The sequence below is a fragment of the Rhamphochromis sp. 'chilingali' genome (genome assembly GCF_963969265.1).
Source record: "Rhamphochromis sp. 'chilingali' genome assembly, chromosome: 8".
NCBI classification, from domain to species: domain Eukaryota; kingdom Metazoa; phylum Chordata; class Actinopteri; order Cichliformes; family Cichlidae; genus Rhamphochromis; species Rhamphochromis sp. 'chilingali'.
This window is the reverse complement of record NC_137935.1, coordinates 12,663,786-12,690,890: the sequence shown is the minus strand read 5'-3', so window position 1 is coordinate 12,690,890 and position 27,105 is coordinate 12,663,786. Positions and strand designations below refer to the sequence as shown.

Genomic DNA, 27,105 nt, shown 5'->3' with positions numbered 1-27,105 from the left:
GCAACTGAAATTTTCTAGGCAAATGTAAAGCCTGCATATGTCTAATCTGTCATCTTAAATGCTTTCTGCCAACAAATAATTGGAATTAATAAAAATCAGAGACAGTTATCGTGTAAATATTGAGACTATTAGGATTTAAATGGGTAAAAATGCTGCCAGCCCTATACTCCTTTTTAAATCTACATATAGCCTACCTGACAAAATGACATCACAACAACGTTTCCTTTGGTGGAAACTATTTTGGACTATGAATTGAAACACTGTCATATCCTTGATAGAAGATATTTATCTCCACCTACAGAAAACTCTGTCTCTCTCTGTCTGTGAGGTTATCATCAGTTCATCAAGGGAACATGGAAGTCAGAGACAATACCTTCCCCAACTTCACCAGGCACTAAGTTTTGAAGCAGAGCATTTCAGTGAAAGACCAGCACCTTGAGGTTGGATAATTTAAAGAGGAAGAGGCCCTGTGTGCTTTATGACATTGTCAGATGCTGCTGCTGTGATCAAAACAAACATGAATCGGCCTCAGTTTGGTAAGTGTTTCACCGAATCACATCGGCTGTCTCTCTCAATATGATGGCAAAATAATTTGTTTCATCAATTTCAGTCTGCGGTCTTAAAAAAACAAGAAGCTTTTGGATGGTTATAGAAAGGCTTGAGGCCTGAATAACATAATCCGTCCAAATGCAGTTAAAGGTGATGATTCCTGCTTGTTATAGTTTGCAAGCAGAATCAAAATGTACTTTTTCAAAGGTACTGAAACTAATTAGGAGCCATAAAAACACAGCATTTTTGTGCACATGTTTTGTTTGATTTGTAATAACAGCTCAGAGTGCAACTGATACAAAGGGAGTCTAAGGCTTTTTATTAGTCTACTGCTAATGTTCACTAATGCTCAGCTCAACTACTCTGCGTGAAAAGATACTAAGGTACAGCGTTTACTTAAACGTTTACTGCTACTTTACGCTTCTCCTGAGAGACATACTGTACTTGTAGTCAGCTACATTTGGCAACTGCAGTCGCTTCTTAAATTAAGCATTAGTACACCACACATATAAATACTCTGTTATGCAGCATATAAAGCACTTAAAATCGACTCAAATGCGAGTCATTACATCATTAAAGACCTTTTAACGTGTTAATGACTCAACAAGATAATCATACAATGTAATATAGTTGTTAGAAGTAAAAGTACCTAAAGCTTTTTGTTGTAATTTTTAACTGGAAGCTGCTGGGGGGTGTTTGTACTTCTGAATGATTCTTACATAACAACGCATTTTATCGTGAAAATGAACAATGACTATGGCACTCTCCCTGTGCTTACCCGTAATATGCAGCCGTCTCTCGTTGACATTCTGGCGAACGACGTGGCTGATCTTATCTTATCAATATAACTGGTTTATAAGTTACTGTACGCTTGTCATATGGCGTTCACAAATTAGAGGCCAGCGCTTACCGACTTTTTCATCCCCCCCAACATCACTGCAACCCGCGTCCCACTCTCGATAAGGCCTTTGGGACTCACTGCCATTGGGTGTCGCTGTGCGCGTAAAGTCTCAGCCGGCAGGTTTGGTCCGAACGGACCTCAACACAGTCTGAAGTGTCAGACAATCTTGTTAACACGTGAGAAATTCAGTGTGTGGAAGAAGGTGAAAGAGGGGGAGACCGGGAGAGAGGGGGCTGCAAATTTACGCGGAAGAGAAGTTTTTGAGAGAGAGCTGGACACTGAGGGAACTGCGGAGATCTTATTGAGGGAATGCCGAAAAGGGGAGAAGACATACGGCCAGAGCACCAGACATGAGTCCGAGGTAAGATTGAGAAACGGGTAGAAAGGCGGGGATGGCACACAGGCAGACGTGTCAGAATGAGCAGTTTTATTGAATTACAGAGATGAGTTGATCCAATTACTGTATGCTTCCCCAGGTCTTTTCCTTTTGAGCAGATTGATGTAACCCGTACTGACAGAGACGGTAACATCTGGATTATAGCACCACCGCTCATTTGATATGCAATATTTCAGACTTAGGTTTTCTGTTGATATTTGGCAAACAACATGCAAGTTATTCAACTAAACTGGAAACGGGGTGAAAAAACGTTGTGCTGGCACAGAATATGAAACTGTAATAGATATTAGATAAAGTTTCACGTAATTAATTTAAATACTTTATAGAGAAGCTGCAAAGGACTTCTTCAGAAAAGGGAAATACAATTTCTGTTTATCTAAAAACCGTCATCATGGCACTATCTGCGAGGGCGCACAACTTTGACTTCATTACTTATCTTAAAAATATGACATCAGAGGAAGAGCTTGATTATTTTTAAGTAGCCAAGAAAAGGCCCTCGTGTCATCGAGTTGCTAGTTTCCCTTTGTATCCCAAACTCGTACTGGTGTTTGGTTCAGTCACCAATCCGGGTCATGATCGAGGGCTTTAACTGCGCAACAGGTGTTTTACCTGAGCGGGTGAGGGAGAGCGCACGCGCGCGAGAGAGAGAATTTTAAGGTGCCCAAAGTTTATCTAACCTGCTTTAACTTTCCCTGTAACGGAGGCTAATTGTTTTCTTTAAGGCTCGTATTGTGGCAGGTTTTTGTCAGGGGAAGTCTGGAGAAAAGGACACGGACACTTTTATTTTAACCGTTTTTTTGATTTATTCAATGAAACGGCTTCAATTATACAATATCAACACATTTATTCCCTCAGTGATTTGTGATTGAACTTGATTGAATTTTGAGCTGAGTTTTGAAGAAAAAAATAAAAATAAAATCAGCGTCGTTATGGAAGAAGTCTGACTGCTTTAAGCTCCTGACATGTTATTGATTCGCTGTCCAAGCTATTTCCGTCATTACGCTTCTGTCTAAAATTAAGGTGGGCTACCTAAGGATCATAGGTATAACACACACATATGTATACAATTGCTGCCTGTCTCTTTAAGACGATGTGTTGAGAAGTTCAAGTCGGGGTCACATGAAGTTCCTGCCCTCGATTTTACCTTTTAGTTTTATTATAGACTGACATCACACGGGGCGCTAAAACACTTAGGGCGCATAGAGGGTCCATTATCATCCCTGTGCGCGTTATTGCTCCAACTCAAAAATAGCTAAGGAAATTACTTGAAAAAAAGGGAGGAAAATGATGCTGTACTAAGCACGTATTTTTTTTTTATAGGAGGGGACGAGAAAGAGGGGAGAGGAGGGACAGAGAGACAGAGAGACAGAGGGAGAGGGAGGAAAGTGGGTGGGAGGACGGACCTAAGGAGTGAAAAGAAATTCATATCAATTAATAATCATAAAAAAAAGAGCTGGCAGACGAGCTCGGAAAACTGGCATGGTTTTTTGGAGGCTGGCAGTTCAAAGCTGAAACGTCAGATATGACTCCTAGAGACTGCTGAGATGATCATTAAGGGAGACTTAGATCGGATGGCAGAAGACATCGGGCATGCAGGTAAGAGCTGATATGTACAGAGGCAAGAAGAGGGGAAGGATGACATTTCTATTAATAATGACTGAACTCTGTGCGTGCTTTCAGAAGGAAACTTCCTGGAGTCGATGAGATATTAGTGGAACTTGTTTTACAACATATGGCGTCTTTCTCTGTTTTTTAAATCCTGTTTTAATTCGGACACGGAACATTGCACATGTTCTTTATAGCGCATTTAATTCGCATTGGTTGAAACATAGAATTGTTTAATACCTTGTTCCTTACGTTATAAAAAATTGTCACGTAAAGAGGAAGCTGGTAATTTGTATATTTCTTCAAGATCACGCCGATGTAACCGGCGGTTTTCAAATAAAAATAATCTGACATGCTTCGAGTACAAAACAAGAAAAAAAATCCCTCTGTAAAATGAGATTTTAACGTGTTTTATATTGACTGATAGTGTATTTGAAAAAAACTTTAAAAACGTTAAAAACTCAGAATTAAAAATATAAATACATTTTTAAAAAGCTGTATTTAGTAAAATAAATGTCTTATAAATTTGTCAGGGATGCTGCAACAAAATCCTTAAGCAAAGTCCTCACTGGGGATCTGTCTTTATGTGTAACAACAGCAGTGCGGAGCTTAGGTGAGGACACAAGCGCAGGAGAGCGTTATATGAATTTTTTTTTTTTTTTTGTGGGGGGTGATTTGCAGTGTATAAATTTCTGGTTTCCTTTGTACAAGTGGAGACTTTACACAGCTGCCCGGAAAGAGATGCTCTCTCAATGCTGCTGACAGGTCTGAAAAGGGAAAAAAGAGTTGCTATAAGAAACAGCTGTGTGATACACCTCGTAGCGCAATGAGGTGAAATCGGCCTGTTTCTGGAGATGATTTCATTTCTTTTTCTTCTTCTTCTTCTTTGGCGGAGATAAGGAGAAGCAGAGGGTAGATGAGGCGCTGCAGCGCAGAGGAGATGCATTCACTCGTGACTCGGTTTACTGCTCAGTGTGTGAAGGGCAAATTAAAACGTTAGAAACCGAGAGGTCGGGTCCTCTCGGCGACTCACGAAGGCGGGACACGACTTTTTGTTTTGCGACATGTAGTATTCCGATGTGTATGTACATGTATATTTTAACAGTGAAATCAAAGCCAACACCGAAGTTAAGAATTTACTCCTTAATAATCGCACAGGAAAACAATAATAATAACTGCATCCAAGCAAGCTGCAGAAATTATTATCATACATATTGTCTTTGATAATTGCTTAGGGGAAAAAAGGAAATTAAAAAAAGGAACGACTTGCTTTGAAAACTTTAGTATATCATTTAAAAAACAAGCAAACAGGTTACCTCCGTAATACTAGCATAGAAGTTTGGATTATTATAATGTCATGGTTAATATGACCATCTCGTTATCTCATTGTTAACTCAGTTACAATCTACATGAAGAAGATGTCACCCTCATGTCTTTATCAGTAGTCTATTTCTAAATTTGTGATGATTTTTAGGATTATAGAAATATAGAAATCAAACAGGAAAATGATTAACTGCCCATCCTGTTTACTGATGTGACGAAAAAAAAACCCAAACTGTCAAATATAATCACTAATCATCACTGCAAACACCCAGTCTATTCATTTTTTTCCCAAACTTCAAACTCTAAAACAGTTCGCCTCCATTGAGTCACAAAAATGACAAAATAAATTAGGTGGGCTGAAGTTGTAAAAAAGTACGGTAAAAGTCTTTGCGAAAAATTTACACTGACTTTGTATTTATTCTAAAATAAACAAGGCTATAGGAATATGGGTCCCAAATTGAAAAGAAAGAAAATAAAACATCAGCACAACGTTTTAAGCAGATGTGTGGCGTGTTTATATGACTGAGGCTGTATGCAGAGGTAGGAAGTTTAGTCTTGCTTCACCCCAAACCACAAAAGTGACAAAACAGACAAAACTTAGAAACAATGACTATTAATCTAATGCAAAAAGGTGAATGTCATTGCCATAAACTACATAACAATCATAAGAGATTTTCTAGCCTGTTCAGGGGTCTTTTAGAAGAAAGCTATCAATCTACGAGGGAGCTGTAAGCTTCCCTCAGGAAACTGCACTGTATGTGCAGTCTTGAAGAATAACATTACAGCGCATGTTTAACATAACAAAACAAGCAGTTTTTGTGGCTTATTATAGGCTTAAAATGTGTTTTCAAGTTCACGGCATGTAGCAGGTTCTCTTTAAGATGTGTTCTCTGACTAAATATTGCAATCATCGATAGCTTCCTAACAGGATGCAGCCAGCTTACACATGGCCTCAAGATCAAGCGTTTTGTATTACATCTTTTACTGTAATGTTTCACTTTTTGTCAGGGGCTATAGTAAGTCGAGAGTTTATTTAAAGGGCAAGTTGTAGCCTGTCAAACAACTCAAAGAGCAAAAGCATAGAGGTCTTTGTTGTCTTGATAGTAAACTCACAAACACTGTGCCTGTTGTTATCACAAAACATTACTAAAAAAAATTGTTAGGCTGTATCCACAGGACATTGCAGGTGCACATAGATGTTGTAATATGTCAATTAAGAAAAAGATTTTTATGTACTGTGAAGAAGTATTTAATCAGAAGTCAGGATATAAAGAAGGCTTAGTTTTCTGCCAGGCTTTCTGATGAAATTCTAATGCTTAAATGTGCACTACAAACCACATACAGGAGAGAATGTACACAGTCTGTTAACATACGGTTCAGAGTAACAAGTAATCAGCTCAGTGCGATGAAGACTGCAACAGCTCAGCAAGTTATGGAAATTACTCGGTCAATTCTTCATATTTACTTAGATCTTAAACTCGTTTGATGTCATGAAAATTTCTAGTAAATTATGTCCGCTGAAAGCCGAAAAGAAGAGAAGCCGGCGGTGGATGCACTTCACATGTCAGCTGGAAACAGGATGGAGTGTGAGCCCACGTACTACCCTTACTAGAACTGTCTTTTTAAAAGATATACTTCCGATCATACAATAGTTCAGCTGTACGTGTGGAAATGACGACATGACCTTTTAAAAAAATTCAAAATGAATTATTTTTTTAAAATGGCATTTGTTGTTAAAAACAGAAATTTCCTTTGATATTTATCGCATGATGCTTATCAGATGATCACTTGCTGGACTTGACTGTGACTTGTCATTTTCCATTTTGTGAGTGATGACATTTCTGTCTGATTTCGCAGCTCTAATGCTGAACAATCAACATTTTAAAAATGCTCAGTCTTAGCTGTGGAAGATTTTTGGAGGAAAAAATTGACACATTTTGCTCGGGAATTGTCATAATTCCTCAGTAACTCATTTGTCAGGTTTTTTTTTTTAAACTCATACTTCTCCCTTCTTATGCTGAGTGTGTACACTTAATGAAATAAACAAGAAGTGAATGAGCTGGTGTCAGGAAGACAGCGATCAGATGGATGACACGATATTTATTTAGCTGCTTGTTTCCCATCAGTGAGACTGAGCCTTTAGGGACAGTTTGAGACGTTTAATCTTGTAAGTAAACTAGGCTCAGATGCCACTGATTGAACAATACGTGGGATTTCATTCGTGCAGCCAATATAGTTTGTTTTAAGATTGGTGGAACAATTACTGTCGGGATTTGAGCGTGTACATGTGCATGTTTGTGCGCGTGTGTGTAGGCGCACACTGGATCTTTGAAACCTACCTCAACGTAGCGTATTGAAACACCTAATGTTGATTTACATCCCGTGTGCTCAGTGTTCCTTATATGACTGGGCAAGAAGGGGAGCTGAAATCTCGATCTTTTTTTGGATGTGTCCTTCCCCCACAGGTTTATACCTGCTCTTCGTCATATTAGCAAAACATTTGTCCCTAAGCTTTGTTTAAAACTGTGTGCAGCACTTCTGGAATACTTTATCAGGAAGCCAGCAATTACAAAATATATATTTGTGGCTCTCTCTCTTGAGCTCTTTCTCTTTTTTTGCTTGCTGCAGAGGAAGTGAATGCAAAGACTTGAATTTCTTATAATGAGAAAACCACTGCAACTGCTCACCTTTTGCAAAAGTTCACTTCTACCGAGTGGCCTTTCCGTGCACTTTCCACACATAAGTTTTGCACTTTACTGTCAAAGCTGGTCAATCTGCTTAAATAGCTGTTACGCAAATAATAAGCGAATCATAAAAGCGTAACTGTGAGCTTCCATTAAGACGTATTTAAATATTGCTTATGTTTTAAAAGAAAATCTGACAGCGGTTAATTCATCTTAATAAGTGCATCCATATGCGAGGTCTTTTTTTTAATGGTTTACATTACTAGCCCGTTTGCTGTTAAAGCTTTTGGCACTCAAACTTCTGAAAATATACTCTTATTTAATGTAATGTGTTTATTGTAACTTTTGATAGATTGTGATTATGAAATGTATCAATAATACTTTTAGTGGTGCAGAAAATTGCACATTAATTGGCTTATTGTGACTTGAAATGATGACTGCTGCATGACGTTTTACAGATATCTGTTGTTGCAGGTGGTGGACTGAAAACAATGCTGGATGCCATGGAAGTTCCAAGTCATGCTAGGGATCTCCTCCTGCAACTCAACAGCCAACGCACCAAGGGCTTCCTGTGTGATGTTATCATCGTGGTGCAGAACGCCCTCTTCAGAGCTCACAAGAACATTCTGGCTGCCAGCAGCCTCTACTTGAAGTCTTTGGTGGTCCATGACAATCTCATCAACCTCGATCACGAGATGGTGAGTCCAGGGGTCTTCAGGGTAATTCTGGACTACATCTACACAGGCCGCCTTAGTGATGGAGACCCCACTTCTCCAAATGAACCAAATCTAGGGGCTGTCTTGGCAGCAGCCAGCTACCTTCAACTGCTTGACTTAGTGGCTTTGTGCAAAAAGAAGCTAAGAAGAAATGGCAAGTACCCTCCCCGCCCAAGTCCAGCATTTCTACCCTACTCAAAGATGGGGCCAAATAGCATGGGTTTAGGGAGTGGTGGCAGGTATAGGGTTTCTACTCCTGTCATTCAATCCTGTCCTCCAGGCGGAATTTTGAACAGCCACGGACCCCGGGCACTACCACCAGAGGAGCTTGTTCCACATCGACTAGCTGTTCATACAGGAGAGTTGTATGCTCCCACCTCCACCCAGGGCTCTCAGGTGTTCCCCTCTCTGCAGTCACCTCTGCCTTCTCAGCTTGGGCGTGCAGCCCTATCCGACAGGAACTGCTCACCCAGCTTCGGCCTTGATCTCTCTAAGAAAAGTCCCACCTCTCATTCTCAGCTCACACCTTCTCAGACCCATCTGGGGAACACTCATAATGACGAGGAGCGAGATGGGACTCTGAGTGACCGCACAAGTCCTATCCATGGGACGAATGGCAGAGCTTTCCCCTCAGAAAAAATGGAATCAACTGACCAGGGAGGCTCCCTCACTCCGCCACCTTTTCCACCTCTCAACCAACCGATAGCCCCGCACCTTCCCCACCTGCATCGCTCAGGTTCCCAGGGGACAGACCGCTACCCATGCCCCCCAAGTCCGGACACCCCCACGGAAGGCGGAGAGGCAGGCAGAGAAATGGGCAACATCTACCGCTGGGTAAAACACGAACCGCTGTCATACACAGCTGAAGATGAAGATGAGGATGAAGATGAAGAGGAAGGGGGTGAAAATGGAGATCAGCATCATAACCATCACAAGACTGGGGAGGAGAGTGAAGGAGCAGATGACAAGAGCGGGTCAGGCACAGAAGAGACAGGCAGCAGTGAGGGTCGCCCATCCCCGACTGGACCAATGGGGAGGTTCCACATGCCGTACGAGCCGGAGAGCTTCGGGGACAATCTGTATGTGTGCATTCCCTGTGACAAAGGCTTCCCAAGCTCAGAGCAGCTCAATGCACATGTGGAGACACACACGGAAGAGGAGCTGTACGGCAACTCAGGCGGGGACATAGGAAACGGCAATAACAGCAGCAGCAAAAACATGAGCAGTAACACAAACGGTTATGGAAGCCTCAACAGCAGCAACACTCTGAACAGTTTGTCACACCTGGAGACCAAGTCGAGCCAGCTGAATCCAGCGAGCATCGGGGAGATGATTCGACCCTACCGCTGTTCCACCTGTGACAAGTCTTACAAAGATCCAGCCACTTTGCGCCAACATGAGAAGACCCACTGGCTGACACGGCCTTACCCCTGCAGTATTTGTGGCAAGAAATTTACACAGCGCGGTACCATGACCCGCCACATGCGTAGCCACCTGGGCCTCAAACCTTTTGCCTGTGACTCCTGTGGCATGCGCTTCACCCGGCAGTACCGCCTCACTGAGCACATGCGCATTCACTCTGGTGAGAAGCCCTATGAATGTCAGGTGTGTGGGGGAAAGTTCGCTCAGCAGCGCAATCTCATCAGCCACATGAAGATGCACAGCAGTGGAGGGACTGCAGGGAGCCTGACCACAGATGGGAAACTGAAGCTGGACTTTGCAGAGGGCATTTATCCTCTGAGTAAATACACAGCAGAGCATCTTGGACTCAAACAAGAGAAGGCTAGTGAGCTTCTCATCCAAGCGCAGCAGCAACTGGTGGCTGATGCAAAGGTCATGGAGAGCCTGTATCCACTCTCCAAACTGGCCTCTGAACACCTGGGCCTCACCCACGACAAGATGGACATCCTGGGCCAATCACTGCCCCCACAGGCCCTCTCTGACGCCCGAACCATCGACCGCTACTCACCAAGTTAAGACATGTGATATCACCGATAAGTCTGTGTGCACACACAATTTGCAGTATCCTTATTCCATTCACCTCAACTCAATATCTCTGCACCTCAGACTCAGGCCATAAACAATTGGTCTGCTAATGCACACCAAAATGTGTAGACTGTAAGTGCCTTTCTATGCATCTAATGTATCCTAAAGACCTCCTTCATAAAGGAGCTTTGTGCTATTACGTGACCAAGGGACACTCACTTTAAAAAAAAAGTACAGTATTTATGTACAGTGTATGCAAAGAAACTTTTTTTCCTATGATTACAGCCATTGAGCCAAAGTGAAAAATTGAAAACCAAAATGAAAATTGTTTTATTTATTTTTTATTATGGTGGAATCCAAAGAAAACAAAAACTATCCCTGACCCTAAACCTGTGTACTATTCAACTTTGTAAAAAAAAAAAAAAAGAAAGAAAGAAAAAGCACATAAGGACAAATTTCAGGGTTTGTCCAGAACTTTTATAATATGAATAAGGCCACTCACCTGGACTTTAAAGGAATGGGAGTACATTTCGTCTGTTTTTTTCTATTATTTCATTTTTTAATTTCCTGTTTTTGGGGTACTGGACAATTTATGTATCTCGCTCTCCAGCTTCTCACCATCTTGGGAAATGACTGAATGATAAGAGCATTTTGATAGTCACCAGGGCAATATATTCCCCAATCACCATTTATTTTAAAGTAACACCACTCACCACTCTGCATATTTGTGTGGATAAAGGGCTTGTACTATATGACAGCAGTTGAATCCACCTTATGCCCAGCTTTCAACCACTTATGAGCCGAAACTTCCTGTGCAGTTCGACAACCACCCCTTTGCGCTCAGTTGTTTTTGAGATGCAGCAAGCACAGCCCTGTGATCTCATAACTGGGACATGATTGCACATACCCAACTGATGACACACTAATCCCCGTTCACGGCCAGTGGAGCTTCATCTTATGGTGTACATGAAGCATGGGTGTTGCCGCTGACATTGTGCAATTATTACAATTATGGATACAGTTGAGCATAGAGGCAGGGGTAAGGATGGGCTTAATGACACAGAAATCTGTCATTTACTGTCATCAGCAGTTAAACCATTCATTGCGGTCTGATGATTAATCGTGGAGCAGCAGTAGTCAGAGGCTTTGTTGGATGCTTCTCTGTTCCACCGTCCGGCCTCTCATTTGACCTCCCTCCCCTGTAGTCTGTTGTCTGGGAGCCCCGCTACTGTTGACAGGCCAAAGTGAGTGCTCTACTCAGCCCTTTGCCTTAGAAGCACTCCAAACACCGGATGCATATACGCTCCCCCTTCACACACAGCAAGCTGCTAATCTGTCAGTGATATGAACATAAGAAGGGGTTTGTGGGTCTTCCTTGGAAGCCAGCGGGTGAATAGCACTCCCAGCTGCTGTGCTTCAGTAATCCCTGTGAAATCTCACTTTCTCCTGGACAATTCACACTGCTCGCTGGCGTGATGTCCCATTTCATGCCTGCCATTGTACCCCTCTGATCCACTTATTAACATTAGATCCCAGCCTAGCAAATGTGTCCTGGCCTTGCCTCTCGGCCCTGCTGGTATTAAATGCGGAAACAATGAATGACTGATTTGTGTGTTGGCTGAGCAGCCTGAAAACAAAAGAGCACTTAAAGATTGTGGGTTGAAGGCACATTTTTGTTTGTAAATCTTTATTCCAAAAAAAAAAAGAAGTTGCATTTTTTTTCTTCTTTTTTTGGGTCTTTGTCCACTTTTACTAGTCCTCAATTCAGATTAGAAATGTTTGACCACTATAGTGCCGATGCCAACCTCAGAGGGTGAATGTGAAGATTAAAGCCATAAATACACTGTGATAGACGTAGTGAATCATAAAGGCTAAAAAAAAAAAAAATCATACAGTGTGCCTTACTTACTTTTCCTTTTTCTTTTTAAATGTAACGATAATTTAAGGGCTTATTTTCTGTAGCATATGATCATATCAAACATGTTGTTTCTTGTCACTTTTCTTCATTTTAATTTGAACTGAAAGCAGCGCACGTGAAATTGGTGCTTACCTCAGGACTGAACCCAGCGTGGAGATGCTAATCTTTTGTAAACTATAGATCAACAGTATCAACACACATACATGCACACACTCACCCACACTCACCTTAGTATTTTTTTTTTTTATTAACAGGATCGTTGTCCTGTGTTAAACCTGTGGTTAATTCTTTGTTTATCCATTTGTTGTTACAGTTTTGTTGTGGAGAGATAAGGTGGTATTAACATTTTTGTTATAGTACGTGGTATACATTTTTTCTATTTTGTCTTCTTCAATGACATTTATGTCTGACCAGTTCCATTGTTGTAACATAAGGCAAAGCCATTTATGCTTGTACCTTAAGTGCTTGTCGATATCTGAACCACAGTTTAGTAAGTATGAAGGCAGCGAGATCAATATATTACAGTAAAGTTGAGCTGACAAGCTTTGTGTTGTGAAATATCTCCCTCTCTCTCTGTGTCTCTCTCCCTCTCTTGCTTTCTCTGTGAAAGACATGATGCATCATCTGTACTTCCTTAAACAGACACGCAGTGGCTTTGCTGGTTGACTATGAAAGCTAGCCTCGTATTGTTTGGCCCCCTTTTCCTCAGAGGTTAGTGAACTTTTGACAAGAGTCAGACGGAGGTCGCTCATGCACACAAGCACACAGGAAGCCAGCTTGTTTTGTTTGGTGCTCTGCAAAAAAAGAAAAAAAGGAAAAGAACATAGCAGAAAAAATAAAAATAAAACCAGTAGAGGCTTCATCTACAAACGTGTGTGTATGTGTTCAAAACCTAAAAAACAGGCAGAGGCAGTCATGAGAATTTCCACACTCCCCTTCACTAGTTAAAATAACATACCGCTTCCACTGTCACACCAAATCTGTATAAGAGGGAAGACCAAGATAATGCCCGAGCATTTCTGTAGGAAGCGCACTGTTTGAAATCTGCTTAATTTCATTTATGTGCGAATGTTACTGGAGGGGAGCGTTTCACGTCTTTAGAAAGGGGAAGCAGTTGCTTGTCTGTTTGTGTGTCCCTGTGCTATTTAAGCGCATGAAGGCCTGGTAATGCATGTCCTGGGAATAGGGTTGGTGTGAAGGAGAAGAGCTGAGGAGCAGGAAGTGAACTTTTGGCTGGTGTGTTGTGCTGAGCAGGATGTGCCGTGTGTTTCTACTCAGAAGCAGATAGAAAGACGGAGAACGGGGAGGGAGAGGAGCAGGGAGAGCACAGCAGGGTGGATGCGAGGCATTGTCCTAATATGAAAGCCTGTCCACACTTCTGAAACTCTCCATTCAGAAAACAAGTAGTCTGTATCTTCTCTTTTCCTTCCCCTTGTTGCTTTTTGGGAATAAATCTCTGCTCAGTATCACAGTGATGTTGCATTGAAGGCTTTCAAGGGCTGCATGGTGAGACATTTAGATGCTTTGTTAGAATTTGAGGATATTGTAGACTCAATACTTTTGGCATCCTCGTGGTTTTTTAAAATAAATTTCCCCTCTATTTGCTATATATCCATATTTTGAACATTTTATTTAAATTTGAGGCAAGACTAAATAATAGGAAGACCCCAGTGAGTGTATTGTAGAGCCTAATTGAAAAACTTGGCAGTGTTTCCTTTGCTCTGTGGTTGTTTCACTTAGTCTAATTAGAAGAGCCTTGTTTCAATTTACTGATGTAGCCACCCACCCCATGGGTTTTATGCCCTTTGCCTTTGTTAATGTTATTTATATGACAAGTAAGCCCAGCAAAACTCTTATTGCCACCACAGTGGTTTTGATGAAGATGTTTGGAGCGTAACATAATTAGGCATCTAAAGAGTTTATTAGTTAAATGAATTTTTAGAATCAAATGAGTGAATGCAAATATAAATGAATGCACTAACAAAAGCCACAAAAAATTAGGTGTGGGTTGTTTTTGTACTTTACTTGTCATGTCATTTCCCCTTTTTTAATTTCTTTCTTTTTTTATGGCAACCATCCCAGTCCTGTAACTTTTTGTAACACTAACATTATAGAAGTTAAAAGGGTTCTGGATGATCTGCAGTAGCATCTCGTGGACCAAAAAAGGATTTGGCTTTAACGTTAAAAAATGCAAAGCATGCCTTTAAGCTTTCTTCCAGTTGCAGGAGGCCAAGGTCACCTCTGTGCCGCCTGTCGGCATCACAGTCTGAAATCATACCACTGTTTGACATTTATTATATTTTGCAAGGTGTGCCACAAAAGACTGAAGCTTTCGATAGACATCGCAGATGCACAAAACTAAACTCAGCAACAAACGTTGAGGTTTGCATCGGTGAGCTTAGCTTGTAACCATCTTTACCTTGTTAGGAAAGTCATTATCAGTGTGGGTAATCGTGAGAACGTGAGCACAAGTTACTATTGTCCTGTGTACAGTACATATTTTTCTATTTATGAGCACTTATGTTTAAATATAAGCTAGAGTCAGATATTGATATTCAAGCCTAAGCTTGTCCTTTAAATGGGAAAACTGACTCTGAAGTCAGTCAGTTCAAACGTGCCTTCGGTATAAAAAGTATGAAGTTATCCTGCAATAAATTGTACGACTGTAGCATGGGGAGGTTTCTGATGTGGCTACTTAATGCACCTGCCCATCTACATGTCTGAATGCCTTTCCCACAGTGTAGCAGGGTGAAGTACAAGGGAGATACCTGACACTTTCGAGGCTCTTTATTACAAGCAGCTGCTTTTGATTTATTTCTCTGAACTGCACTTTTCTGGAAAAATCATTGTATTGTGATTTTTTATTGCTCTTATGATCCCCTAGAAGTCCCACAATTGCCTTTCCTCTGGCACTTTGCTTCCTTTTCTTCCTCCCTCCAGTGCAGAGCTCGGCCACACTCGTTCACCGCCCTCGTACCCTCAAAGCACAGCTTCCCTCTTCACCTCTCTCTGTGCCTTCTCTCTTCTTACACTTAACACAAACCGCTGACCCACAGCACCCGCTGCCTCCCCTCCTCTCCCATGATCCACTTACTTCCAGCTGTTTTTCATGCTGAAGAAGACAGTTGTCTAAATGTTTATGTGAAGAGCTACTTTCTTTTTCTTTAAGCCCTGATCAATTTCCAAAATGAACTTTGTGGCATGTGTTAAAATACAACAAATGACGGACCCAAAAAAACCCTGTATTTGACAACATTATTGTATTGTGATCTTCAAGCCAAGGAATGGCTTACAAAGGAGAGATTAAAGACATCTTATTGTTGTAGAGGAAATGCAGAATAATGTGAGAGGAAATGTTCAGGGAAAATATGCTCAGAAAGATGCCAGTAAAGTAAACATGTATGAAATTGCACAATTGAGTCGGGCCTCAGCTGCACCAGCCAAGTCATGCGCTGAGATGGAGAGAACAAACAGAGAGAGGGTTGAGAGGAAAAGAAGCAGAAACAGAGAGAAAAATAGCTTGTGCTTGATAGTCTTAACCTTCAGTAAATAACAAAGGAAAGCTGGCAGCATTGTGTGTGTCTGCTCACCACTCTTTTTCCACCCGCTTCCAATTTAATCTTATGAGGACATGTTTATTTTTCTTTTTTTCTTTTTTTATCACTGCAGGTCAATTTCAGGTTTTTAATTTTAACGTTCATGTCAGTGTGACATTGGAAATGACACCCTCTTTCCAGGCCTAGCAATTATCACCAAATCAGCACATGACCTACAGTAGGCTCTTTGTAGCGAAATAGTGAAGGGGCTTCTGTCTGTCCATATCCTCCTGCATCTGTTTTGTTTGGATCTCTTTTTCTCTCTCTACCTTGAACACATACAAAGTCCACTGAGTGGACCTTGGCTTTAATTGCTTAGTTTACAGTGCACAACTTCTGCTCCAGAAGTTTAAATCTGAAGACAAACAGAGAGCTAGGACAAAACAAGCAGGAATTTGGTGCAGTGAAAGTCAGCCGGGGGAGAATATTCGATTGTATATCTCTCTAACACACTCCTGCTCACGCACACATAAACACACAGCTGGATGGCAGACTGCTGCTCCAGATTAGGTCAGATTTAATTAGCTTGCTCTGCTCCGTTTGGAGTGTCGCTTCTTGTAGAAAAACCCATTTTTAAAGAAAGGCGATTCCACTGACGGCTTTCACCCGTCACACGCTGAAACCTGTGCCAAAATGTTACAGAGCCTCAGGGTCCTCACACACACACTTACGTACACAAAGGCACAAGCATCTATTTTGGTTTTGGAAAATCGGTAAGGAGAAGTGTAGAAATGATGGATTATGATCTAATGAAGACCACTTTGACATTTTGAGGTGGTTGTGCCCGACTGTGGTTCAGGGACAAATATGTTATGCAGGAACACAGGCTGCCACGTAGACAATTGTAGCTGTGAATAAATGGAAAAATGCATGGCAGAATACATGCATCACAAATTTACAATGGAAATTAGATTTTTTTTTTTTTTTTTTTTTTTTTTTTTAGTAGACGACAGGATCATATTTCAGCAGGCATGAACCAGGCGTGCCAGAAGCATCAGCAGCGTCCGATGTTTTTGTTACATGGTTTTACCTTTTATACCAAAATGACAAGTAAAAGCAATACACTTAAACCAAAACAGTATTTTCTCTTTGTGCATTCTGTGTATTTCAGTGTCTATATTGATCTTACTTTGCTTTAGTGAAATGAATGTATTTATTGCATGTCAAAAGTTTTATAGGTAATTTCTTTTGTGTAAATTCTTATTGTGGGTTTTTATCATTTTATTTGATTATGGTGTCTTGATAAAATGTTGATAAGGCTTTTATTTTTTTTAAAAGCCAATGTGAAAAATGTCTTTTCTTGTTTGTTTGTTACTATACTCGAAATCAACTTGGCAATAAAATGAATTGCATAACGGATTTACACGGACGTTTGTCAAGTTATTTAATTAATTTGCACATCCAAATCAAATAGTCCAGTAAATGATCACATTTATATTTTTATTAATTTAATTACCCTTGATTACTGCAGTGCAAAATCTCTCATAACAAAACTTGTTGTAGACCACTGCAATGATTTGTGTTTTTGGAAAATTTATTTTGCATGAAATGAGTTTTACATTAAAAGAAAGAATGGGACATAAGACCACAGCGGAGACCATTTCACAGCAATGATGACCGCAAAAATGAACGACTTCTGTTCATTTTCCTACAACACGCTGGCCTTCAGGTCTGTATTCTCCCACATGGAGACATGTGAGTGCCTCATTTAAGACAGAGAATTTCAAATGAATCTCATACATCACACACAGTCCACATGCAACAATGAACAGATCCATTACTCTGTCAGCAGGAGCAAAGCCAGCCAGACAGGCACACACACACACACACACACACACACACACACACACACACACACACACACACACACACACACACACACACACACACACACACACATCCTTTTCCACTGTGTGAAAATCACCTTATTATCACCAGCACATAAGAAATCATAGTGCCTTCCAGATGTTTTATATAATTCAAGCAACTTGCCACAAATTACTTCTTGACATTAAACAAATTAGCATTTCTTCTCTCAGGTGCATTAAATCAACATTCATGAGCTGGAGGTGCTTCCTGAGAGATCATATTCACCAGGTGTAATGACAGACATCATCCGCTCTATGCTGCTTGAACAGTGGGTGAAAACAAAAGGAACAGCATGACATTTATCACAAGTCTCGCACAATTCTGCTACACAAACGTGGAACAGGAACATTTTTCTCTCATGGTAATCCCCTCACATTACAATCCACGTACTGTTTAATCAGTTACGGTCATTGTATGCATGTTTAGCAAAAATATTAACAGAATGTCTAACTTAACAGCTTCCCCCTCCCCAGACATTTCCCAATTATTAGCTGTTAATATGCATTGAAACTCCTCAGTGAATTATTTAGATGTGTCATCAAATGGCCCTGTTACATGTAGGTCGTATGAGGCACAAACTTTCAGAACAGAAGACAGGTCATAAAGACTGCCGGCAGTTTAACCAGATTATCTAAACCGCTTTATTCAAGTGTAATTGTGTAAATAGAACAACCCTGCATACAAAAAAACAAAACAAAAAACTACACGGTGTGATGGCTTGTTGCCTTAGATACTAGTAAGACAGGAAATATTTTCCAGGAAGTTCAACCTGTGTGATAAATTAGGACTTTTCAAAAACCTATCTGTGGCCAAAAATGTATGCATAGCAGGTTATACCTTTATGCAGAATAATTCTAAAACTTATTTTAATGAATAGTATATATTTAGCAGTGTTTGCATGCACGTTGGCTAATGAAGCAGCTGTGATAATGAGGAACGGCAGAATTTGAGCTTGGTTCAGTCTGGCCCTGTGCTAGCGTGCTTGATAAATAAGTGTGATAGCCTCATTCAAAGAAATGATAGAGTTTGTGCTTTCAGCCTAAAATTGAAACATAGTTATGTTGGCAAAAATTCCTCTGTGTGGACACACATAGTCAGAAAGCTATATGTGTCCATGAGAAAGAAGATAGGTGCACTAGGTCTAAAGTTGAAGGGCAGTTGGTACCCACTGCTCACTCTGAGAAACCAGGATATTCATGGCAGGTGGCCTACAGCCACTCTGGTCTCTTGCCACTCTTCCATTCAGAGACACTGCATATTAAATGGCAAAGGTCTGTGGTGTTTGGTTTCCCTCAGTGGGTGACAGAAACTGGGTGCCAGGCTCTGGAAACTCCACCATCCCTTTGAGCTTTCAGTGCCCTCTGTCAGAGAAACTACCAGAAGCTCAGGGGCTGTAAACTCTACGCTAGTCTGTGTAGAGTTTACACCTTCTCCTTAAGTTTGCTTTGGTTTACTCCCACAAAACATAGTCAATGAAATTTTCGCAGACGTTAATAAAAAATGTGAGAGATTGTCAGTCCTTCTGTGTCATCTAAGTGATGGAAATGTTACGGATGTTTGCCCTCCTTGGGGGGGAAATGTACACTGGAAGAAGTGCTAGACCTTTTTCACCCTGATCTGGGATAATTGTGGAAAAACATAAATAGATAAGGTGGATGATCAGTAGGTTTCCAGTGGAAGTTTGCGTAACCTTCTCACAAACATTCTTCAGTAGGTGAGACATGAGAAGGGCAAAGGTATTGACTGCTGAGTCATTTAAACAGTCAGGGACTGTCTGCTGTGGGCACATTAAGGGACTTAATCATAACTGTAGTTGTGCTCCAGAGAGTAAGTATCTATACCATTACAGAGAAATGACTTATGTTTAAATTAGGTGCATACACTTCTGCAGCTTCTCTTAAATTCCAGGAATTTGCTTGGGGACTCCTAATACGGTTTCCAACATTATGACACATTTTTGCATCTAAAGTTTGCTCTGGAGCTGTCAAAAGGTCAACATAAGTTTCAGTCCCGCTTTTATAGCAATATGCAATCACTCAGAAACCAAAAAACTGAAATGAGATAGGATTATTTCTTGCTTCACTGACATCTGCTTTTTTCCTCTTTCAAATTAAATTTTCATTCAATAGCTCCTGTCCTTTGAGTCCACAATCAGACAGGCATTCTCTTTTGTCAGTCACACCTCAGTGGAGCCAGCAATCAAACCAAAGCAAGATAGTTCAGTTGGTTGTTGTCCATATAATAAGTAATGAGTTTAAGATTGACATCTTTCTCTGATTTTTTTTTTGTGTGTGTTCAAATAAAGAATGTACCAGCAATATAAAGTACCTATTAGCTGTAAAGTGATTCTGGCAAACTTGAAACAAACCAGAGAACTAGCAAATGGGTTTAAATATTTATTTATCGTGTATATACTATGCCCTTTCTATAAGTGTAGCACAGAATTTTTTTAAAGACCTATGATATTTGTTTTACTCAGAACAGGATGGCCAGATACTGATTATGAAAGTCCTGCCAGTAACTCCCCGTGACATCTATATGCAGAGGGCTTCAAATATGAATGGCAGAGAAAACAAGTGAGACATTTATGTGCTTGAGTAGGATGGTATGAAAACAGTGCTTAATGTTTATCAGGAGCGGAGCTTAAGCTTTTGTTTAGTATGTTCTTTACATGTTTAGTTACTAAAGTTTGCACAATAGTTATGTCTGACTCTTACTTGACCTCAGAAATGTGTCCACAGTTTTTGAATTCACTCTCAGGTTAAAAAGGCTATTTAACTGCTTCGCATTTTATAATTTTATTGTGGTTAGTTGATGCTTTTAGTTTATCACTGGGAATGCTGTGTTTGTGTTGGTAATTGTACTTTTGCAGTAGCTTATAACTTTTAAACCACTGCTGAAGTGGCATTTATTATCACCATATATACACGTCTGACTTAGGAAGCTTTAGTCTGCTGTAATAACTAAAACAAATGCTCCCCCGGTCTCTTTTTGCGCTGCTGCCTTTCTCATTATTACATGAAGTGGATGAAGGAATTGTAAGGCAGTACATTGTTTTCCCATATTACATAAAAAAGAAAACCGTTCGTTCAAGGGCTAGGAATTTCAAACTCAAGATCCGAACTCTGAAATATGCTCCAATTAGGTTTGTGAGAAAAATACGACAACATCGGGAAAAAGGAAAAAAAGGAGACAAACAGATCACTTAAATAGCCCCCATCATGACCTTGATATGAAGTGTCTCACGTCATATTTTATTGTCTCTCTCCTCCTCATCCTCTTTTTCACTTCTTTCTTTGTCCGTCTATCCCACCCTTGCTACATTTCACCTCTTAAGACTCCCACTGAATGGAAAACAGCTGGGTCGGGGACTGCCCAGAGCACATTATGCCCAATTCTTCAATGAATTCCCATCTACCTCTCCCCGCTCCCTCTCTGTCCAGTGCGCTCCCCTGCTCCCTGTCCTCATTTAAGGTGGGGCTGTGCAGCTGAAACAAAAGAAAAACAGCCTGCATGAGAACATGTTTCTCACCCACATATGGTACACTTTCTCCCTCTCCTCCTTTCTGTGAATTTGTTTCCCAACCCTACTCCCTGGTGATACTCTGCTGTTATGGCTGGTTCTGCTTTTGACAAGCTGAAAAGCACCAAGATATAATGCAGCTGAGCTGAATGGCCAAGTATGCATACAGAGTAATGTGTCAGAATTATTAGTTTGCCCCGATACCCATAGTTCACCTGCTGTGGTAGACGATGAATCGTGTGAAGACAAACACTCATAAAACTCTGCTATGATTTCCCAAGAACAATAATGTGTTTTAGGTTACACCAAACCGCACTGTAGACTAGTGGGATGCTCGGATGAAATGCATGTTAGCGCGTGTTGTTTCAAAGTATCAAAGTTTGCTTTGAAAAAATTTAACTGTGGCCATTGGTCTTTTGAACCACCATCCCTAAAAACCAATTTAGCATCTCTGATGCTATCGGTGTTACTAGTAATACTTCCAGTACTCACACTATAACCAATAAACCTCAGGGACATATTGTTAATGATAGCCAGCTGATAACTGTGTCTGTCTGCTGTCGACAAAACATAATTCAGGATGGCAATTCAGTCTCAGGACAGGGTAACACAAAAAGTACACAGGAAGTTGTTAATGTGAGCTTGTTATGATAGTATGGATGGGTGACAAATTAAAGGAAAAACTTTGACCACTACTGTTGTGACAAGAAAAACAGTGCCAAGGACAACTCTTGACTGTGTTGGTCATCTGAGGGATTTGTTTAACTGCGGCGGGCATTTTGAACCCAGCTGAGAGAGAAGTGTCAAAGTGCAAAATTGTTCTAGTTGACCTCTTCATCCTATGATGAAATCCTGAAATCTTTCAACATGTGAACCATTGTGTTACAGCAATCTCCACCACCGTCATCAAAACACCAAATGAGGCAATGTGTTTTGGAAGAACAACGTTTGTTCCTGCAAAACGCTAAAGTGCACTGAAGGTGTTCTGGTGACAGGATGTGACCTGATGCCTTAGTGAGACACTTGATGTCCATTTTCTTTTAAAAATTTGTCACACAACTTGGTGTTATCTGCTTGCACATTTAGTTGAGTCCAATTTATTTATGTAGCACATTTAGAAACAACAGCTCTTGACCAAAGTGACGTATGTCTAAAATAATCACAAAAGATAAAAACATAGCAGAAAACAACAAAATGAGGAAAGCTGAGTAAAACAACACAAATAAAAGAACTCATTCTAAGCCAAAGAATAAAAAATGACTACTATAGTTCCTATTGCCTTTTTAGCCCTGATAGAAATATCTGGCTCTTCAGTTGCTAAATGCTCCATTAAGCTGACCAGCTAGTCAGTTACTATCCTTTTGATCTTTATTGCTGTGCTGTGACAGCAAAGAGAATGCTTTTAAACTTTCTTTATTAAAAGTAAATAAATATTTGCTGTGTTTAAAAGGCCAGATTTTTAAAGTTGAATCATGATAATAATCATAATCTTAGGAAATAAAGGGAAATTTGAAGTGTCGTCACTCTGTCCCTACTGTCACTTCTACGGTGGCAGTAGTTAAAAACTTGGTCTCTCTCTAAGGTGTTTACATCACAAGATGAAATCAATTTTCTAGAGAACTGAAGACAGTGTTTGAAGCAGTGCAAGGTCAAGAGAAGTACAAGAAGGAAGTATTGCTTCAGCTGCCGTGGAGGCCTGGGTGACAAATTGGGTGTATATTGTGGGCAACGTGTGTATTTGTGTGTCTATGCCAGTGCAATTTCCTGCCTGCAGATTGACTAACATGTGGGCACCTGCCTTGACAAATCCACCCATCCTGTTTCTTTCAGCTCACAATGCATTGCTCTTTGCTGCTGTACATACATGCAGCGAGCACAAACTACACACACACACACACACACACACACACACACACACACACACACACACACACACACACACACACACAAAAAGATGTTTAAACCATACATAAAATTTGTGCATCTGGACCTCATATCATCTATTAGCGGATCTTGAGAATGAGATCAGTGTTTCTGAAACTTTGTGTTTCATACCAGCCCACTGAAAATATAAACTGGTACAAGAGGCTCATGCATTAGTCATTCACAGATGCTGGAAGCTACAGCGAGAAGCACACACATTAAACTAAACAGGAACTTTACATCATAAATTTTGTACATCTAGCACTGAGCGGTCCATCGGGTAGACAAGCCAGGACAAAGTTGTCTGGCCTTGGGGGAGAGAGGCTGACGGCCAGCCTGGCTGGGTGATACACATATACATGCATATAAATAAAGGCAACCCAAACACTGAAGGCAATAATGAGATCCTTATCTATTAAGGAAAAGGCAGAAAGAGCCTTTATAATGTAGGCCTGAAGGGAAACAAATTTAACAAACTAATGAGCTGGCATGCAAACAACTGCAGTTCAAGGTGAACTAGAAAGCGTGAGTGTTGCTGTAAGAGGCACATATAGGTTCTACGTGTTTGCCTGTACAGGCTTTGACCTTTGATTTATTGAGAATTACTTCATGTGAAAGCGTTGGCAGTAAGATGTGCTCTGTGTATCACACAAAGTGTGAAGGTGAGAATACCGGATCTGTTGCTGGAACTATGACGCTATTGTGTATGGTGACACGCTCTGGGGCCCAGCATGTGTGTGTTTGTGTGTGTGAGTGTGTGTTTGTGTGTGTGAGTATTTCCTTGTGTCACAGAACAGAGAAATTCACTGACCTGTTAAGAACAGAGTGTCCATTACCTTCTCAGCATGGAGTTACACACTTAAAAGCAGTCCATTACTATTCCATTCAGTTTGACAAGGGTAATAAATTATCAAGTGCCTCATCACTTTCACTTTGTGTATGTGTGTGTGCGGTGTGTGTGCGCGCGCTTGAGTAAATGGGCGTAGATGGCAGAAAGGCGAGAAGATAGCAGAAGTGTTATTTCAGTTTGGCTCTGTGTGTATCTGCTCATTTATGTGTGAACATCTTATCTCCAAGTGTCACACTGATTTCCAGTTAACAAAAAGGTCTAAGGGGAATACTGCAGCTCTCGAAGGAGCTCAGTTGGGCTTGCTATTAATTGCAACTTTGCTGGTTTAATCTTTTGCTCTTCCTGCCCATATGTTGGTAATAGCCTCAAGGAAGACACAAACCCCAAATTGTTTTCTGTGTGGGTGAAAAATGTAAGTTACTCTGGAAAAAGCATCTGCCAAATGAATGGAATGTAAATAACTTATTTAAAAAAAGCAGACCAGAAAAACATATCACTTCTCCACGCTGGGGTCATTGCATCCAGTAAAATGTATAAAAAGTACATTAAGGTAAGAGTGAGAGTATGTGTAAATGCACATGTGGCACGGAGGGGTTACTCGTCTGTCTGAGAAATGCAGAGGATGACATGTGTGTGTCATCCAGCTGTAGATTAGAACCCCATTAGCCTCAGTGGCTGGTCTGCTGTTTAGACTGAGTATAAACACAGAGGGAGGGATGGCTCGACGTCTTGTTTCTCCATCCTCAATCTCCCGATAACACTTGCAAACACACAACAACATGTCTGGGCAACCAGACTTTCTTTATTCACATAGTGAGTGTGTGTGGACTAAGAGGTCTCCAGTGAGACTGCTCTGTGGACTGCTCTCATGCCCTCCACTGGCATCATCCTCCTCACTTCCTGTACCAGCTGCAGCTCGTCTCCCCGCCTCGTTCTCCCTGTTGCTCTCTTCAGGGCAATCTGAATTTTCTTTCATTCCCATGATCACATAAAAAAGTGTTTGTCAGCTGAGTCATGAGCACAATGCTCCTATCAGTTGTTGGTGGTTTAAAGTGGAAAAAAAAAGTCACCGAATAGAATTAAAAACAACTGCATTTCTTGTAAGACACCTAAATATAGGAGTTATAGTAAATACTCAAAACATGTTGTTGTTGTCCAGTGAGGCTCTATTGATTTAAATTAGTCATGCATTAAAAAAAACAAACATAAAGTGATAAAGCAAGGTTGGCCCGTGAGCCAAAAGAATATTTACAGATTCTACAAGCCTCTGGAGCTCTACAGATGGGAATAAACACATTTCTTCTAAACAATATTGCTTAATTTGGTGTGTTGTTGAGCTCCCATAGGATTTTAGCTGGTCTGAGTTCTGGTCATTGCAATTCACAAAGTTTTCATTCTTATCAAATTACTGAGGGAGGTCTTGTTCCATCTGTTAAATCATCTACATTTTTAAAAAACTTTTTTTCACTCTTTTTCTTTCTTTCTTTTTTTTTGAGAAAAATGCATATTTGCGCTCTTGCCGACAGTTAGATGAGGAAGTCATTTGTGGGTCTGTGCAGTATCTGAGGCTGTACAGCTGGCAGCTGGTTTGCTGAGCTTAGAATAAAGAGACTGGAAACTGGGGGAAACACCCACCTCAACACATTTAAAGGTTTAAAAAAAAACCTGTGCCCTCAATGATTAACAGGATATGTTTTGTTGGCTTAATCAATACTGAAAACAACATTTTACAAACTACAGGTTGCGGTTTCAAGCTGGATCAAGTGTGAGCCACTTCTTGACCTGATGATTCAATTTTTATATTTCAGCTTTGCACGCAAAACAAAACATGGTCAGTTGTAAACTTTCACATTCTAGTCTTATTCTAAGGTCAGCAAACCAGCTGCCAGCTTTGAGGAGCTGCTAGTTTTTTTTGTCTTATCTTTGCAAATCTGCTAAAGTAACCATGGCTAATCTAAAGTAATGAAAAAGTAATTGCATACAAGTAAATGAGTGCAAAGTCTCTTCAAGAAATGTTTACCTTTGCATCATCCATCAGTCCTTGAAAAGGCAGAAGTGAAGGTGCCAAATATAATTTGGTGCTAACCACATATCTATGTCTGTGTTGAGGTGTCTGGATGTATTCACTATGTCTCAGTGCTCATGGACACCACACCAAGTGAGTGCACATCTTCAGCCAGTTCTGCCCTAGTTTACTGGCAGCGGCCCCACTGTCTGTGCAAAAAGTCACGTCGCGAGGAGAGAGAGAGAAGCGGGGTAGGAAGGAGGAGGGGGTGTAAGGGGCACAAGGAGCAGGACACAGGAAGTGGGGAAAGATGAAGAGTCGGGAGACAATGTGATGCACAGGGGTGCTGAACTGGAGGGGAGGAGAAGGAGGAAAAGCAAGCAGAGGAGAAAGAGGAGGGAGAGCACAGGGTGTGTGCATCTGGCACAGGGAGGCAGGGGAAGATAGCGTGGGCCAGGCTGGCCGGACGTGTGTGTTTGTGTTTGATTGAAGAGGGATGTGAGACAGAGACCCCTCACTGGCTCAGTTTTACTGGAATGCTGCCATGGAGAGATGGACACTGACTCACATGCTTTAGACGCAAAAACACACACACACACACACACACACACACACACACACACACACACACACACACACACACACAACCACGTGCGCACACATTTGTACAGTGAGAGCAGAACAAGGATACTGGAGTTACTGGAGAGTATGGGATGAGGGAAAGCAAGGCCAAAGAGTTCTGAGGAGCATCTTTCTTAAAAAACCCAAGCAGCTGGTTTCCGTGGGCACAGTCATTAGGAAACTTATGCAGTAAAAGCTTACAAAAGTTTATTTTATTAGCTTTATACTGGGAGATATACTTTCCATAGATATCAACTATTTCAGAATTTGAGAAGAGCAATGTAAAATGATGTCTGTAATGCAACATAGTTCATGTTGCATTGTGCACATTTTGCCTTTAATTAAATTAGATCTGATGCAGTAGAAATACACAAAGCTGGTACAAATAATAATAGAAGCATTCATAGCAGAAATGTCAGTGGGAGTTGGCATATGGTTGGCTTGGAAGTTATCCTATTAATATTCTGAACTACTGAGGACCAGTTGACCATGACCCCAGTACTTGTCATGTTACTGAGCAGTTAATGCAGTACTTTTGTTAACCTCTTTGAATTGAAGCTGAATGTCAGCATTTCTTGTTTCTCATCTTGACTGTTTGACTTGAAATCCACTGTAGTGATGTACAGAGCTAAAATGATG

General features: G+C 40.8%; 1 protein-coding gene across 3 annotated transcripts; it reads left to right on the top strand.

The window, feature by feature from the left end:
- The first annotated feature begins 444 nt into the window (after positions 1 to 444).
- hic1 (hypermethylated in cancer 1) lies at positions 445 to 17,001 on the top strand. 3 transcript variants are annotated; one of them, XM_080889599.1, is made up of 2 exons: positions 445 to 536; positions 7,934 to 17,001. In XM_080889599.1, the coding sequence occupies exons 1-2, from the start codon at positions 479 to 481 to the stop codon at positions 10,150 to 10,152; spliced, it is 2,277 nt and encodes a 758-aa protein (XP_080745725.1). In that variant the 5' UTR covers positions 445 to 478; the 3' UTR covers positions 10,153 to 17,001. The 3 variants fall into 3 exon arrangements, with proteins under 3 accessions (XP_080745725.1, XP_080745727.1, XP_080745726.1); XM_080889601.1 differs by lacking the exon at positions 445 to 536 and adding an exon at positions 1,721 to 1,811; XM_080889600.1 differs by lacking the exon at positions 445 to 536 and adding an exon at positions 3,351 to 3,443.
- Positions 17,002 to 27,105: the final 10,104 nt, after the last annotated feature.

Excerpts from the sequence above, each read along its gene's own strand:
- hic1 (XM_080889599.1), top strand. The coding sequence starts at position 479 with ATGACATTGTCAGATGCTGCTGCTGTGATCAAAACAAACATGAATCGG. Across the intron at positions 537-7,933 it reads CATGAATCGGCCTCAGTTTG|GTGGTGGACTGAAAACAATG; the intron begins GTAAGTGTTTCA and ends CTGTTGTTGCAG.